The sequence below is a fragment of the Rattus norvegicus genome, chromosome 3, assembly GCF_021556685.1.
Source record: "Rattus norvegicus strain SHRSP/BbbUtx chromosome 3, alternate assembly SHRSP_T2T, whole genome shotgun sequence".
NCBI lineage: Eukaryota > Metazoa > Chordata > Mammalia > Rodentia > Muridae > Rattus > Rattus norvegicus.
In genome coordinates this window covers 42,712,536-42,730,649 of record NC_141536.1, presented here as the reverse complement: position 1 = coordinate 42,730,649, position 18,114 = coordinate 42,712,536, and the positions used below count along the sequence as shown (strand labels likewise).

Sequence of the window (18,114 nt, the reverse complement as noted above, 5' to 3'; positions counted from 1 at the left end):
TGTCTGTCAGTTGAAGAAATTGCATAAAGGAGAATTAGGAGGGAAAGAGGAGGAGTGGCAAAGTCTGGAAGAGAATAGGGACCAGGGAGAGAGACTAGTCTTTAAAGTGCTCGCCACACAAGTACAAGGACCCACTTAGATGCCTAGCTCTGGATAAAAGCTTGATATGGTGGTGTGTGCTTGGCCCCAGCACACAATCTGATCGGTGGACTCTGAGAGACTGGGCAGAGACAATCTGATCAGTGGGCTACGGGATACCACGAGAGACTCTGTTTCAAAAAAAACCATGGAGGTTGGCTCTTTAGAAAGAATACAAGAGGTTAACCTCTCAGTACTGCCTGTGCACATCCATACACATGCATCCCACATGTACACACACACACATGAGTGGCATAGAAAAAAATACCCTGGAATACAGAGTTATAATATCCACTCCTGGCTATCATTTTTGAAAATAATGACTTGAGCACAGCTTTCAAAACTTTAGAAAATCAATCTGTAAAATTTCAAGTGTCCCTTGCTCCTTGACAGATACGGAAAGCATGAACAGAAGAGACCAGCCATTCACGGTGATTCAGAGGAATGACAGCTCAGGTATTTTTTTTCTTACTTCTATCCGTCCTTTCTGATTTATAGCATGTTATGCAGTTTTGAAATGATATAAACTTAGAATGCTGATTTCTATAATATTAATAAGGAAAACTGATTTTGCTTACACGGAATGACCAGCCAGTTCTCTTGCACAGGGTCTGTTTCATTGACAAGTGTGGTCAGGACAATGCTGCCTTCTTCTGATGTGTGCTTTCCTGAAGACATTTGGATTGTTTTATAGCAGAGATTAGCTATCCATATTGATGCAGATGTGCCTTTTGGTTAGAATTACTCAGGTTATTGTGATTTATGTTGTGGCTTTAATGGACTTCTTCCTGAGATTTATCAATAAGGTTAATCTACTAATTTAGGAGATTAGATGTCCAGGGTGGAGAGTACACAAATATTTTTGCACAGTTAGAATCTTATTTAACGATTACATATTTAGTGTTAATTCAAAAACCCTTTTTCAAATTTAGTTTTTGAGTTAGAAATTAATTGATGGCTACAGTATCTCCTCATGTGGTTTGATTAATACATCAATAATGTTATTCTTAAATATTTCCTGTTGATGCCTAACATTTTTTAAACTGTCTGAAATGCAAGTAAATTGAATAGCATTGTCATTTCCGGCACTGGATGCATTCTAGCTCATGCAGAGTTGTTCTTTCTCTTGCCCCTTGGAAGCCATGTTCTACAAGGACTGCAGCAGCCATGATCTAAGAGGGTCTAGACACAGGGTATGAAGTATATCCCAAATGTTGTGACCAACATTTTATTTGTTTTTTAAAAATAAAAATGTGATCCAACCACATTTTTCCCTTTAACGAACTTTTGATTTTGAATGATGTGACACTATTTCCCTGTCATCTTTTGTCTTTATGAAAACAGATATCCTGGCAGTCCATATGAAAGGTGGGATGAAGAACTCTAGGTATAAGCCGGCAGACTACCAGCAGTTACGTGCCTTAACCGAAGCCACGAAGTCAGCATCTGCTTCCTCAGAGCGGAAGGTTAGAGGTCTTTGGTTTTTTGTTTTTAAGTTAGGCAAATGTAAAGTTTCTAGGAGATATGATAGTATTTACATTGAAAACACAAAACAAGTGGCTTTCCAGATGGTTCTCAGAATCTCCAACTGTTAACAGTAGAGAGCAGTGGCTAACTACTAGTGGTTGGATGTCCCGACCATGACGTGATATAATTTACATGCACTACAGTGGCCAGTAGCGTCATTGTTACGTCTACATTCAACTTCATTTTTGGAAAGATGATTTTTTTCTTAGCTTTCGATGATTTCCAACCCAATAGGGAAAGTAAAGCATTCCGGCAATTTCCTGATTGATGCTCTTTTTCCATTTTCTATTCTAGAATTTTCTTTTTTTCTTTCCTCCTCCAATAGGTGTCCAATGCCGTGCAAAGGATAACCTTGACTAAATTCAAAGGGGTCATGTGCAAATGACTGTGTGTAGCATTTTAGAGCTATGTATCTCTGAGAATTACTCACATGGCATAGTTTTCTCATGCAAAGAATAGAGTTCATTAAAAATAACATATTTGTTGTTGTTGTTGTTGCTTGGTTGCATTGACAAGCCTGGTAAAGTCGGATGTCGATTTACAAGTTTTCATTTATATTTAAAGTTTTAGGATTTGGATGATTTTGTGTGGCCTTTATTAATTGTATCATTTGAAAGGCAATTCTTCCAAGTGCAAAGTGCATGTGACACCTTAGTCTACAGAGATCACAGATGTCCATCAGCTGTATCTGCACAACCTGAGGCAGCTACTTAACAAGGCCGGGTGTAGTGTGCTTCGCTCAGGTTCGACTGTAAACGGTTATCATATTAAGCAGACATTTCATGCAATTTCACAGAAAAGCCCCACGACTATCCTCCTGGAAGAGTGGCTTTTGACTTATGTTCTGAGACAAACATATATAGATACATATTTAATATGAATTTATCATCCACTGTAAGCATGAATATGAAATCTTATGTTTCCTCATAATATTTTATCATATTTGTATTATTTGTTATATTATTTAACACTGCAGACTACAAAGTTTAGGCGTTGTGTGTTATTTAGCTCTGCAGACAGAATGTGATTATGATAGTGTACTCCTGTGCCCTTGCGGAGGGCACTGTTTGCTGGGATTCTTTATCCCAGTAATCTACCAAGTAAACCTGGGATAAATACAATATATAAATGTAATTATCCATACAGTAAAAACGTTTATGCAATATATAAATATAAGTAAGTATATTAAATACAAACTGAGAAAAGCATGCTTCCTTCCAGATCTGATCCTGAAGGAATGATTAGAAAAGGCCCTTTTTTAGGAAATGTCACTGGACTTGAGATCGCAAGAGCAACTAAACATTAACTAAGCAGATCTTGGGAGACAGCCTAATGCACATAGTGATTGCCATATGAACACGAGGACCTGAGTCCCAACACTCCCAATCCACCAGAAGTGGATTCTGTGCCTTCTGTAATTCAGCCCTCTAATGGCAAGATGGCAAACTAGGGAAGGAGAATGCTTCTTCTAAGTTAACCTGCACATGTAATAGCAGATAGGGTCTTTTAAGACACTGTCTCAAAGAAAGTAGAGGCAAGGGCAGACACCTATGGTTATCCCATGTCCTCCAGAGCTCATGCATGCCTCTAATGACATGTGTGAGTGGATGCACACATATAACACACACACACACACACACACACACACACACACACACACACACACACAGGAGACAGAGAGACAGAGACAGACAGACACACATACAGGGAGAAAGAGAAAGGCACATATACAGAGGAAGAGAGACAGACACAAACACAAAGAGATAAATAGATAGGTAGACAGAAGATACATAGAGACAGACATAACACACAAACACAGACATACATACACAGAGAAAGACAGACAGACAGTAGGTAGAATTTTTAAAACCAAGTGCTGGATTTTTAAATCCCAGTGCTCAGGAATCTGAGGCAGGAGACTGTGGTTAAAGGCCAGCCTAGGTTACATAACAAAATTCTGTCTGACCAACAAAAATAAAACAAAACTAATTGACAGGCATGACTGAATTGGGGACAGTAAAACTGTGAATTGTCTTTAATTCTGTGATGTGGGAATCCTACTGCCATGAAACCTTCATACAGAGGGATTCCCATGTGTTAGAATCCTCTATCCCATAGGATAAATTTCTATAAAAGCCAAAATTAATGAATATTTTTAGTATATTGAGATCTAAATTCTTTCTGAAGCAAAAGTACTACATTTACTCTACATCTTAGTCAATTCTAATATGTGTTCCGAATTTTATCCATCTACCCATCCATCCATCCATCCATCCATCCATCCATCCACCCATCCATCCATCCACCCATCCATCCACCCACCCACTCATCCATTTGAGATGTATCACAAAAGACATTTTGGTTGAATGTTGAACAGTTAATTGAGTGTTAAATTCAGTATTTCCTCAAGGTCAATTTCTCTTTAATGGTAGGTATCCTTTCCAAGGCTACACACATTTAAGACTTTAATTATTACACCCGCGGATCCCGGCCCGCAGCAGCTCTCTGCTCCCAGACCCCGTGAGAGAGAGACCCAACCGCCTGGTCAGGTGGGCACTCCTGAGGCTGCAGAGCGGAAGAGACCACCAACACTGCCCACCCCTGCCCACATCCCTGGCCCAAGAGGAAACTGTATAAGGCCTCTGGGCTCCCGTGGGGGAGGGCCCAGGAGCGGCAGGACCCCTGCCTGAGACACCGCCGGAACCTGAAGGAAACAGATCAGATAAACAGTTCTCTGCACCCAAATCCCGTGGGAGGGAGAGCTAAACCTTCAGAGAGGCAGACAAGCCTGGGAAACCAGAAGAGACTGCTCTCTGCACACACATCTCGGACGCCAGAGGAAAACACCAAAGGCCATCTGGAACCCTGGTGCACTGAAGCTCCCAGAAGGGGCGGCACAGGTCTTCCTGGTTGCTGCCGCCGCAAAGAGCCCGTGGGCAGCACCCCTCGAGCAAACTTGAGCCTCGGGACCACAGGTAAGACCAACTTGTATGCTGCAAGTGACCTGCCTGGTGAACTCAAGACACAGGCCCACAGGAACAGCTGAAGACCTGTACAGAGGAAAAACTACACGCACGAAAGCAGAACACTCTGTCCCCATAACTGGCTGAAAGAAAACAGTAAAACAGGTCTACAGCACTCCTGACACACAGGCTTATAGGGACAGTCTAGCCACTGTCAGAAATAGCAGAACAAAGTAACACTAGAGAAAATCTGATGGCGAGAGGCAAGCGCAGGAACCCAAGCAACAGAAACCAAGACTACATGGCATCATCGGAGCCCAATTCTCCCACCAAAACAAACATGGAATGTCCAAACACACCAGAAAAGCAAGATCTAATTTCAAAATCATATTTGATCATGATGCTGGAGGACTTCAAGAAAGACGTGAAGAACTCCCTTAGAGAAACACAGGAAAACATTAATAAACAAGTAGAAGCCTACAGAGAGGAATCGCAAAAATGCCTGAAAGAATTCCAGGAAAACATAAATAAACAAGTAGAAGCCCATAGAGAGGAGACACAAAAATCCCTGAAAGAATATCAGGAAATCATAAATAAACAAGTAGAAGCCCATAGAGAGGAGTCACAAAAATCCCTGAAAGAATTCCAGGAAAACACAATCAAACAGTTGAAGGAATTAAAAATGGAAATAGAAGCAATCAAGAAAGAACACATGGAAACAACCCTGGATATAGAAAACCAAAAGAAGAGAGAAGGAGCTGTAGATACAAGCTTCACCAACAGAATACAAGAGATGGAAGAGAGAATCTCAGGAGCAGAAGATTCCATAGAAATCATTGACTCAACTGTCAAAGATAATGTAAAGCGGAAAAAGCTACTGGTCCAAAACATACAGGAAATCCAGGACTCAATGAGAAGATCAAACCTAAGGATAATAGGTATAGAAGAGAGTGAAGACTCCCAGCTCAAAGGACCAGTAAATATCTTCAACTAAATCATAGAAGAAAACTTCCCTAACCTAAAAAAAGAGATACCCATAGGCATACAAGAAGCCTACAGAACTCCAAATAGATTGGACCAGAAAAGAAACACCTCCCGTCACATAATAGTCAAAACACCAAACGCACAAAATAAAGAAAGAATATTAAAAGCAGTAAGGGAAAAAGGTCAAGTAACATATAAAGGCAGACCTATCAGAATCACACCAGACTTTTCGCCAGAAACTATGAAGGCCAGAAGATCCTGGACAGATGTCATACAGACCCTAAGAGAACACAAATGCCAGCCCAGGTTACTGTATCCTGCAAAACTCTCAATTAACATAGATGGAGAAACCAAGATATTCCATGACAAAACCAAATTTACACAATATCTTTCTACAAATCCAGCACTACAAAGGATAATAAATGGTAAAGCCCAACATAAGGAGGCAAGCTATACCCTAGAAGAAGCAAGAAACTAATCGTCTTGGCAACAAAACAAAGAGAATGAAAGCACACAAACATAACCTCACATCCAAATATGAATATAACGGGAAGCAATAATCACTATTCCTTAATATCTCTCAACATCAATGGCCTCAACTCCCCAATAAAAAGACATAGATTAACAAACTGGATACGCAACGAGGACCCTGCATTCTGCTGTCTACAGGAAACACACCTCAGAGACAAAGACAGACATTACCTCAGAGTGAAAGGCTGGAAAACAATTTTCCAAGCAAATGGTCAGAAGAAGCAAGCTGGAGTAGCCATTCTAATATCAAATAAAATCAATTTTCAACTAAAAGTCATCAAAAAAGATAAGGAAGGACACTTCATATTCATAAAAGGAAAAATCAACCAAGATGAACTCTCAATCCTAAATATCTATGCCCCAAATACAAGGGCACCTACATATGTAAAAGAAACCTTACTAAAGCTCAAAACACACATTGCACCTCACACAATAATAGTGGGAGATTTCAACACCCCACTCTCATCAATGGACAGATCATGGAAACAGAAATTAAACAGAGATGTAGACAGACTAAGAGAAGTCATGAGCCAAATGGACTTAACGGATATTTATAGAACATTCTATCCTAAAGCAAAAGGATATACCTTCTTCTCAGCTCCTCATGGTACTTTCTCCAAAATTGACCATATAATTGGTCAAAAAACAGGCCTCAACAGGTACAGAAAGATAGAAATAATCCCATGCGTGCTATCGGACCACCACGGCCTAAAACTGGTCTTCAATAACAATCAAGGAAGAATGCCCACATATACTTGGAAATTGAACAATGCTCTACTCAATGATAACCTGGTCAAGGAAGAAATAAAGAAAGAAATTAAAAACCTTTTAGAATTTAATGAAAATGAAGGTACAACATACCCAAACTTATGGGACACAAAGAAAGCTGTGCTAAGAGGAAAACTCATAGCCCTGAGTGCCTGCAGAAAGAAACAGGAAAGAGCATATGTCAGCAGCTTGACAGCACACCTAAAAGCTCTAGAACAAAAAGAAGCAAATACACCCAGGAGGAGTAGAAGGCAGGAAATAATCAAACTCAGAGCTGAAATCAACCAAGTAGAACCAAAAAGGACCATAGAAAGAATCAACAGAACCAAAAGTTGGTTCTTTGAGAAAATCAACAAGATAGATAAACCCTTAGCCAGACTAACGAGAGGACACAGAGAGTGCGTCCAAATTAACAAAATCAGAAATGAAAAGGGAGACATAACAACAGATTCAGAGGAAATTCAAAAAATCATCAGATCTTACTATAAAAACCTATATTCAACAAAACTTGAAAATCTTCAGGAAATGGACAATTTCCTAGACAGATACCAGGTACCGAAGTTAAATCAGGAACAGATAAACCAGTTAAACAACCCCATAACTCCTAAGGAAATAGAAGCAGTCATTAAAGGTCTCCCAACCAAAAAGAGCCCAGGTCCAGACGGGTTTAGTGCAGAATTCTATCAAACCTTCATAGAAGACCTAATACCAATATTATCCGAACTATTCCACAAAATTGAAACAGATGGATCACTACCGAATACCTTCTATGAAGCCACAATTACTCTTATACCTAAACCACACAAAGACACAACAAAGAAAGAGAACTTCAGACCAATTTCCCTTATGAATATCGACGCAAAAATACTCAACAAAATTCTGGCAAACCGAATCCAAGAGCACATCAAAACAATCATCCACCATGACCAAGTAGGCTTCATCCCAGGCATGCAGGGATGGTTTAATATACGGAAAACCATCAACGTGATCCATTATATAAACAAACTGAAAGAACAAAACCACATGATCATTTCATTAGATGCTGAGAAAGCATTTGAGAAAATTCAACACCCCTTCATGATAAAAGTCCTGGAAAGAATAGGAATTCAAGGCCCATACCTGAACATAGTAAAAGCCATATACAGCAAACCAGTTGCTAACATTAAACTAAATGGAGAGAAACTTGAAGCAATCCCACTAAAATCAGGGACTAGACAAGGCTGCCCACTCTCTCCCTACTTATTCAATATAGTTCTTGAAGTTCTAGCCAGAGCAATCAGACAACAAAAGGAGGTCAAGGGGATACAGATCGGAAAAGAAGAAGTCAAAATATCACTATTTGCAGATGATATGATAGTATATTTAAGTGATCCCAAACGTTCCACCAGAGAACTACTAAAGCTGATAGACAACTTCAGCAAAGTGGCTGGGTATAAAATTAACTCAAATAAATCAGTTGCCTTCCTCTATACAAAAGAGAAACAAGCCGAGAAAGAAATTAGGGAAACGACACCCTTCATAATAGACCCAAATAATATAAAGTACCTCGGTGTGACTTTAACAAAGCAAGTAAAAGATCTGTACAATAAGAACTTCAAGACACTGAAGAAGGAAATTGAAGAAGACCTCAGAAGATGGAAAGATCTCCCATGCTCATGGATTGGCAGGATTAATATAGTAAAAATGGCCATTTTACCAAAAGCAATCTACAGATTCAATGCAATCCCCATCAAAATACCAATCCAATTCTTCAAAGAGTTAGACAGAACAATTTGCAAATTCATCTGGAATAACAAAAAACCCAGGATAGCTAAAGCTATCCTCAACAATAAAAGGACTTCAGGGGGAATCACTATCCCTGAACTCAAGCAGTATTACAGAGCAATAGTGATAAAAACTGCATGGTATTGGTACAGAGACAGACAGATAGACCAATGGAATAGAATTGAAGACCCAGAAATGAACCCACACACCTATGGTCACTTGATTTTTGACAAAGGAGCCAAAACCATCCAATGGAAAAAAGATAGCATTTTCAGCAAATGGTGCTGGTTCAACTGGAGGGCAACATGTAGAAGAATGCAGATCGATCCATGCTTATCACCCTGTACAAAGCTTAAGTCCAAGTGGATCAAGGACCTCCACATCAAACCAGACACACTCAAACTAATAGAAGAAAAACTAGGGAAGCATCTGGAACACATGGGCACTGGAAAAAATTTCCTAAACAAAATACCAATGGCTTACGCTCTAAGATCAAGAATCGACAAACGGGATCTCATAAAACTGCAAAGCTTCTGTAAGGCAAAGGACACTGTGGTTAGGACAAAACAGCAACCAACAGATTGGGAAAAGATCTTTACCAATCCTACAACAGATAGAGGCCTTATATCCAAAATATACAAAGAACTCAAGAAGTTAGACCGCAGGGAAACAAATAACCCTATTAAAAATGGGGTTCAGAGCTAAACAAAGAATTCACAGCTGAGGAATGCCGAATGGCTGAGAAACACCTAAAGAAATGTTCAACATCTTTAGTCATAAGGGAAATGCAAATCAAAACAACCCTGAGATTTCACCTCACACCAGTGAGAATGGCTAAGATCAAAAACTCAGGGGACAACAGATGCTGGCAAGGATGTGGAGAAAGAGGAACACTCCTCCATTGTTGGTGGGATTGCATACTGGTACAACCATTCTGGAAATCAGTCTGGAGGATCCTCAGAAAATTGGACATTGAACTGCCTGAGGATCCAGCTATACCTCTCTTGGGCATATACCCAAAAGATGCCCCAACATATAAAAAAGACACATGCTCCACTATGTTCATTGCAGCCTTATTTATAATAGCCAGAAGCTGGAAAGAACCCAGATGCCCTTCAACAGAGGAATGGATACAGAAAATGTGGTACATCTACACAATGGAATATTACTCAGCTATCAAAAACAACGACTTTATGAAATTCGTAGGCAAATGGTTGGAACTGGAAAATATCATCCTGAGTGAGCTAACCCAATCACAGAAAGACATACATGGTATGCACTCATTGATAAGTGGCTATTAGCCCAAATGCTTGAATTACCCTAGATGCCTAGAACAAATGAAACTCAAGACGGATGATCAAAATGTGAATGCTTCACTCCTTCTTTCTTTTCTTTTTTTTTATTTATTTATTCATTTATTATATATAAGTACACTGTAGCTGTCTTCAGACACACCAGAAGAGGGCATCGGGTCTCCTTACAGATGGTTGTGAGCCACCATGTGGTTGCTGGGAATTGAACTCAGGACCTCTGGAAGAGCAGTCGGGTGCTCTTAACAGCTGAGCCATCTCTCCAGCCCAACTTCACTCCTTCTTTAAAAGGGGAACAAGAATACCCTTGGCAGGGAAGAGAGAGGCAAAGATTAAAACAGAGACTGAAGGAACACCCATTCAGAGCCTGCCCCACATGTGGCCCATATATATACAGCCACCCAATTAGACAAGATGGATGAAGCAAAGAAGTGCAGACCGACAGGAGCCGGATGTAGATCGCTCCTGAGAGACACAGCCAGAATACAGCAAATCCAGAGGCAAATGCCAGCAGCAAACCACTGAACTGAGAATAGAACCCCCGTTGAAGGAATCAGAGAAAGAACTGGAAGAGCTTGAAGGGGCTCGAGACCCCATATGTACAACAATGCCAAGCAACCAGAGCTTCCAGGGACTAAGCCACTACCTAAAGACTATACATGGACTGACCCTGGACTCTGACCTCATAGGTAGCAATGAATATCCTAGTAAGAGCACCAGTGGAAGGGGAAGCCCTGGGTCCTGCTAAGACTGAACCCCCAGTGAACTAGACTGGTGGGGGGAGGGAGGCAATGGGGGGAGTGTTGGGAGGGGAACACCTATAGGGAAGGGGAGGGGGGAGAGGGATGTTTGCCCGGATACCGGGAAAGGGAATAATACTCGAAATGTATATAAGAAATACTCAAGTTAATAAAAAAATGTAAAAAAAAAGACTTTAATTACTAAAAGCTTTACATTTTTAATATTAAGTACAAGACCAGAACATTTTCTCCAGTGTCAGCTGCTAGATGTCACCTCAGGCCCCTGGATTCACACATGGGAAGCAATGTGGGTCCTGCTGTCAGGTCGCACAGTATACATCGAACTGTTGACTTTTTGTTTATAATAGAAGATAATTCCCAAAACACTTTTTGGTTACATATTTTCTAGAAATAATGACACCTAAATTTTGTATGTTTTTAATTTCTGTAATTATTGAAGGTGTCTCAGTCTGCAGTGATCATTCTGTTAAATTTTTTATTACAGATTTTAATCCCCACAATTCATAAGACAAGAAAGTTGCTTTTTTTTTTTTTTAAAGAAGTAGTGTCTTAGCTATTGTTTTGCATTTTGGTTAGTGAGAGTGGACATGCTCAGAGAACTACTGTGTAATTTTCTAAGACTTTAATTTTTCTTCATGCAATTTACATTTTATTATATCTAGATTAAAGAGGGTTTGTTAGTGTTACTGTGCATGGATTTTGGAACGTTTCTCATTCAATTTAGAGACTTCACATTGACATTTTGCTTTAGTTTACTTTTTAAGATGCAAGGAATTCCTAAATAGAGTTTTCTTAAAAGACCCAAGACTTAAATGGAATTAAATAACTGGGAATTAAATAAAGCTCTCAATGTACATTTTAACATTACAGATGTTTATATGCCAGTCTGTACTAGCTAGAGTTAGCAACGTCACCTCTGTTAGTCTTGCTTATATTATTACTTAAGTTTTAATAAAATATATACGGGCTCAAGGAGTAATTACGTCTTATGTCATGTGGATAACAATTCACTCAGAATATTTGTATTAAGCATGTCTATTTTCCTGTTCATTTCACTACCTGTGCATTCAATTTTTACTGATGAGATTCACAGTCTTAACTGTCACTGTTAATGGTCACAGCACTTTACTCTGGCAATATTAAATAGATTTGGGATAGTAGGATGTTGTCACATTGACCCATAAGGAAAATGGCACCTCAAGCTAGATGTGGACCCCTCAGGCACTTGACAGGCGGTCGTTAGTGACATGGAGTGTGGAGTAGATGTGATGTTCTATGTAATCCCTGTGTCACCGAGCGTGATCAGTTTCTGATGCCAGGTGGGACTCTGAAGTAAACAGCAAGCCTTCCAAAGGCAGAAACTGTGTGGCGACCTGGCCTGGAAACTGAGGCCATTCACAATTTATTACGTTTACAAACAATCTTCATAATTACTTGAATTTCTTTGCTTAGGATGGATATAGTTTCTCGCTCAATTCAAGCATTCTTCCATTGAATCCTTTTAACCTCAGGGAAAGTTACACACACACACACACACACACACACACACACACACACACACACACACACGTGTAACTGCTTTGAATGGTATGCTGAGTCACTGTGTGATATCATCCAGCATCAGATAGGATCAGCTTTGACCAAGTCTTGTTTGTGCCAGAGTTATTATTGCCAGAGTGGCCACAGACCCCCCGGTGCTAAACTGTCCCGAAGCAAAATTATGCCAGTGATGATATCATACTATATTTCATTCATAAACATTTAGTGTGTTACTCTAAAACAAGCCCTGCCTTTCCATCACTGCTAATGAAAATGTCAACTTCTCAGTAATTTGCATTATCTGGTTAGTATTATTAAGTTTCCTTGATTGCATCAGAAGATTTTCTCAAAATTTATTCAAAACAGGCATCTGAACACAACCCAGATGTTGCAATTCACTTTTGTTAGGTTTCTCCCTCCATCCTCTTGGAGGTTTATAATTTGTGTCTTGAAGAAGTCACGTCATTGGTCTTTACAGTTCCTCGCAGTTTGAATTATGCTGATGGCATCATATTGTGTCATGAAACCTGTTTCTCTCTTTGTAGTCTCTGCAAATTGGTAGTTATATCTAGAGAACTGATCAGATTTGGGTTCAATTTACTTTGGGAAGAACACTCGCTGATGGAATTTTTGTTCTCCGGCCTTTTTCTATTGTAAATGGCGCGGCAGTGAATGATTTTGTACACGTTTGCCAAGATGGTTTTCAGATATATTTCTATAAATGATGTTGCTAGGTCATAGCTAATCAATGAAAACATCTAATGTGTGGCCGTATCACCTTCTGTGGGGCTTGCATCATATTCTATCCGCCTTAGAATTTGAGAGTGAACATGCTTCACCAGCGCCTTGTAGAATGCTTTGTTTGTCACCGATAGTCTGGAAGCTGAAGAATAGCATCTTAGGGTAGCGTTCCTTTGTTATGCTGACAGCTCTTTATTGATAGCGCTCACAGCACATCCCCGTGAATTCTGACAAATGTGCAAGCACACGCATTAAAGATCCAGCCAAACCCTGCTTATGGATGTTCTGTTTCTGAACGTGGATTCTCTGACCCGCAGGTCTTTTGTAGTATTTCAGAAGGCTTGATCGGGGCTCCTTATCTTAGATAGTCATAAGTGGACTTTTGTTTCTGATCTTTAAAGGGATTCATCATTTCTGACATTCTTTCCTCAAAGTATTTTAAACCATCAGCATTCTGCATACATTATCATCCACCTTAAAGATGATTTTTACATGGCTTGTCACCCAGGAAAATGAATTGGAATCACCTAGAGGTCTCTGCTAAAGATATAACTTTAAGTCTTCAGGTTCGTTTAAAAGCTTTTTTTTTTTTTCTCATTTGTGGCCCGAGGATAAGGTAAGTCCATGGCTGAATTTCCAAAAGCAAAACAAAACAATTAAGATGTTACACAAAGTGTTGGGAGTGTTAAATGAAAAATAGTAGCTTGATTCTTTACTGTTAGATTCTATTTAATTGGCCCTTTTCTGGGCCCAAAGGCAACAACATTGATTTTTTTTCCCTTAAGCTATAAAAAATATGTTCACATCTTCCACCAATGTGTTTTAATTTTTTGTACAACATGGACCAAATATGTCAAAGGAATCTAATTTTAAAGTTGTGTCTGTTGCAAGAAACTTTAGAGACTGTAGATGGTAAAAATTTGAAATTGATCTTAGACATTCTTAACTCAAGGGCTAATGTGCCAGACTATAGACATACCCCATTCTTTCATTTTTCAATAGGTAGAAACTGCATGTTTTTACCAATGTCTCCTACCTAATATTTCTTAAAGTTCATAATTATAACATCCTCAGGAACTCCTGTGGAAAAGGTTTGATTTTGTCTTTGCGAAGTCATTCTTCAGATTAATTCGTTTGCTCATGTCCCTAATTTCACATCAGAAACCAGAAGAGCACAAAGAGAAACTCAAGGTTAAAGTAATCAGTGAGCAGTGGCTTGAAATAGCATGCATTATGAGATCCCTTTTTGGAACTCGTCTTCCCAAGTTCATTATTGATATTTCACTGCTAGAAAGTACTTTATAGCAGAGTAGTTCATAGCAGAGAAATTATGAAATATGTACATTTTTGTCCAGTTTCTGACTCCCAAATTCTTTTTTCAAAGATTTACTTGTATAATTTTGTAGTTGCATGTATGTGTGTGCCTGTGTGGCATGAGACCAGAGTGCCTACAGAGGCCCAAAGAAGTTTTCAGATCTCCTGGAGCTGGAGTTGTGAGGCACCGTGTGGGTGCTGGAAATCAAACCTGGGTCCTCTGCAAGAACAGCCAGTGCTCTTAACCACTGAGCCATCTCTCCAGCCCTGATTTGTATGTTCACAAATATTTAACAGTGTTAATGGGAAATACTAAGTTTGGAGTACACATGGCTATAGGCGAAGTCTAACCCAGAATCAGACACTGCCTCGGGGTTTGAAGTCAAGCACCATTCAGTGCTAGAAGATAGCTGTGCAGATGATAGAATGAAGAATCAGAGGTCTGTGGGGCAGTATAGAGGTGGACAGCTGCTGATGTCATCGCCACCCTCAAGTCGGAGGGATGGGACAAAGGAGTGCGGTGCTACCACACTCCGTGGGAGAAAACCTCAGAGCTATTTGGAACCACATCCTCGGAGAAATGGGAGCACTGGAGAACCTGAGATCCTTCTGAAAAGAGAGGGGCAGGAGATGCTGCTGATGATGCATGCCTTGTCTCCTTCCCTCCAAACTTCCAAAGATGGCATCTTCCTTTGTCTGAACCAGCTAGAAGCCAGGTGAACGGGGCATCTGAGAAAGAGGCTGCTTTTGGTCTGAGCACAGATCAGGGAGATAGAAACAGACTGAAGCTCCCCACAGTACTCATGGGCTTCAAGTTAAAGGGCCACGGAAACCAGTGAACACCACATTTGGCTGCAAAATTAAGTTTCTATCTTCCAAAATTTCTCAATGTTTCTTTGTACTTCGTGATAGCTATTTGCTTGGCTCTGAAAAGTTTTCTTATAAAGCTATGAGGTGGAATGACTGCAGTTGTGTGTTCCAGGCCCTATTCTTCAGTACTGAAGCTTGGACTAAAGCCAGGTCCTCTAACACCGGGCTTAATGAGCCTTTCCCATCTTATGATGAGAGTTCAGACTAAGTCCAACCCAACACTGTAGCTTGTTTACAAGCTTTCTGATCTTCATCGAATCGTGGGGCCAAATCTTTGTGGCCTTTGGCATTCTCATGTGTAAAACAGGAACAGTGGCACCAGAACACCTTGTAGGGATCATGGGTACAAAACAGGGACAAATGTATGGAAACTCTTGAAAGTCTTCCTTGAGAATGAAGTTGGGGGATTACTTAGTGCATAAGAAATAGAGTGGTACTGCTGGGGAGATGGCTTAGCAGACATTACTTGCTGCTATTCCAGGGGACCCAGGTTTGCTTTCCGGGATTCACATGGTGGCTAACAACCATCTATAACTCCAGTTCTAGGGCATCTGACATTCTCTTCTGTGCCACAGACACTAATGAAGGCAAAACACCTGTACACATAAAGTAACAAGAAAAAATAGGTTTAAAACACAAGCAAAAAAGTAAATGACAACAACAAAAACAGCAAAACAAACAAATGAACAACCGCAGCAACCTCACAGTTTTCTTCTAGTACATCTTAAGCAGGGTTTCCAAATTGGCTAGTATCCCAGGCCATTTTTGTCTTTCTTCTAGTTGTTACTTGTTTTCTTTTCTTTTCTTTTTTTTTTTTTTTGAGGATGTCCCAGTGTCTTGGCTTAGCCAAGGCTAGCCTTGAATTCATGACTCTCCTGCTTCCAGGTTCTGAGTGCCAGGATTATTGGCATGTACCTCCGTGCATAGCTCTCCTCCCCTGATATTTAATTCTGTACTTATATTAGGTGGGTCGTGTGTTAGGAGATGTACCGGTGATGGCTGCACAAACAGGAAACCTTTCTTTGGTGGAAATACATTTCAAAAAATGTGATATTTTCAGTAATTCTGTGAGAAGTTCATGCATGCGTTTGGACCATATTCACCATTTACTCCTCCCCCCCAACCCTCCCTGGATCAAAGCTTGAACACAGCCTCTCTTTCTGTTCTCCTCTAAATGCAGATCAGAAAAGCCATGGAGACATCAAGGGCGGCTAAAGAGCAGATGCTGATCAAGCAACACAAGCAGGTGTGGTGGCAGGAACAGGAGAGGCTGAAGGGGATCAGGTGAGACTGGGCCTCCCAACCCCTAGGTCCTGAGAGCCCCCCTGGGGGTTTCTTGCCCATGATCAGTTCACATCTCTAATGCCCGATCTCAAGTAAACCACACAATCAAAATCTAGAGTTACTTGAATGTGAGTCACATTTTTCTTAGCTTACTCTGGAAGGCAGGGGGCCTGTGGTTATACTTTTGCTTCTTGACTGAGTAAGGGACTGCCTCCTCTATCTGTCACTCCTGCCCTCTTTCATACTCCCATCCCAGGGCATGGCTGTGTGCAAGTATGTGTCACACGCTGACATTGGGTACATGCTCTTCTCCATGCGAAGCAGAGGCTCCCCAGGGACAAGCGTCACAGTCACCTCTTCATAGTGGGTACACAGAAGAAGCTTAATATATGCTCTCAAGACAAGGGAACCAAAGACCCCAGGCTTCTTGGGTTGGGTCAACGTTGCACCATGACTACCATGACTCACTCAGTTTGGATTTGGATCCTCTTCCTGTTTGTAGCAATCAAAGATGAATTAAGAGAAAATAATAATTTGAAGTAAAGGCCTGAAGAGAAAGCAGATGTCTTCGTTCCCATGTGAGGTTTGGCCATTTGCTCTGGCCAATGTAGCATTTATAAACGATGCTTTAAAAATGTTATTACAGGGACTCATTCTTCAGAAGGTAAGGCACTGTTGTGATCTTAGCCTAAGTCAGGTTTCCGGGTTCCATTGTCTTTGCTTTGGACTTGCGTGCTTTCATGCCCAGTGATCCCTACACGAGAGGCGCAAGGCTCATGACTGATGAGGCTTTTAGATTATGTTAAAGTCAGAAAAATAAAAAATGCAATAAGTTCTGCAGCTATAAAAACCGACTTGAACTGTACACCAAAGCCTTCCCATGTCACCTCTTAGGAGAAAAAATATTCAAGGCCACTGAAACAAAGCTCTTTGAAAATGTGCATAGCCTGAAATAGAAGACAAAGGAAAGCCCTAGTTAATCTCGTGGTCACTGATATTAGCACGATGAAGGAAGATGCTGGCAAGGGTTGCCTCCTCCCCTTTCATTTTATGAATCTTAAACAGTCCACATCTTCCCCAGTGTGTGGAGTGAGTTGATCTTGAGCCAGACAGATGACTCACACGCACAGCATTAAGGAAACTTATTCTGTCGGCTGAGCTAGGAGGACACAGGGAGACTGAAGGCAAGGACCTCGCCAGTGAGGATGACCCCCAATGCCTGCAAACTTATAAGGATTAAACGCTGCGCGCACGAGCACGCACGCACACACACACACACACACACACAGAGAGAGAGAGAGAGAGAGACTGCCAAGATAATTTTCTAGAATATAACGTAATTTTAATATTCAATGAAATCAAAACTAACAGCAATAGGTACCCATTAGAGAAGTGGCTAGATGCTGGCAACGTGGGGACCTTAAATAAGTTAGTAGTTTAAGTGATGTATTTATCCATCTTAGAAAATCTGCCTGGCACGCAGGATGGCACATGCCTGTAAACTCAGTACTCAGATGCTGAGGCAGGAGGATAACTACAGTTTCAAGGGGCTGAATAGCAAGCTCCAGGTTAATGTGAACTACAAAGTAAGATCCTGTCTCAGAAAATTAAAAATGAACA

At 40.5% G+C, this 18,114-nt stretch overlaps 1 protein-coding gene across 16 annotated transcripts in view; it reads left to right on the top strand.

Moving 5' to 3' along the window:
* Ccdc148 (coiled-coil domain containing 148) overlaps positions 1–18,114 on the top strand; it is a 279,259-nt gene that overhangs the window by 76,387 nt on the left and 184,758 nt on the right. For all 16 annotated transcript variants that reach the window (XR_015682840.1, XR_015682842.1, XR_015682841.1 and 13 more), the window contains 3 exon segments: positions 532–594; positions 1,483–1,604; positions 16,391–16,494. Coding sequence is in view for 13 of the 16 variants with exons in the window: in NM_001107732.2 (NP_001101202.1) it covers positions 543–594; positions 1,483–1,604; positions 16,391–16,494 (278 nt within the window). In the remaining 3 variants the exon portion in view is untranslated.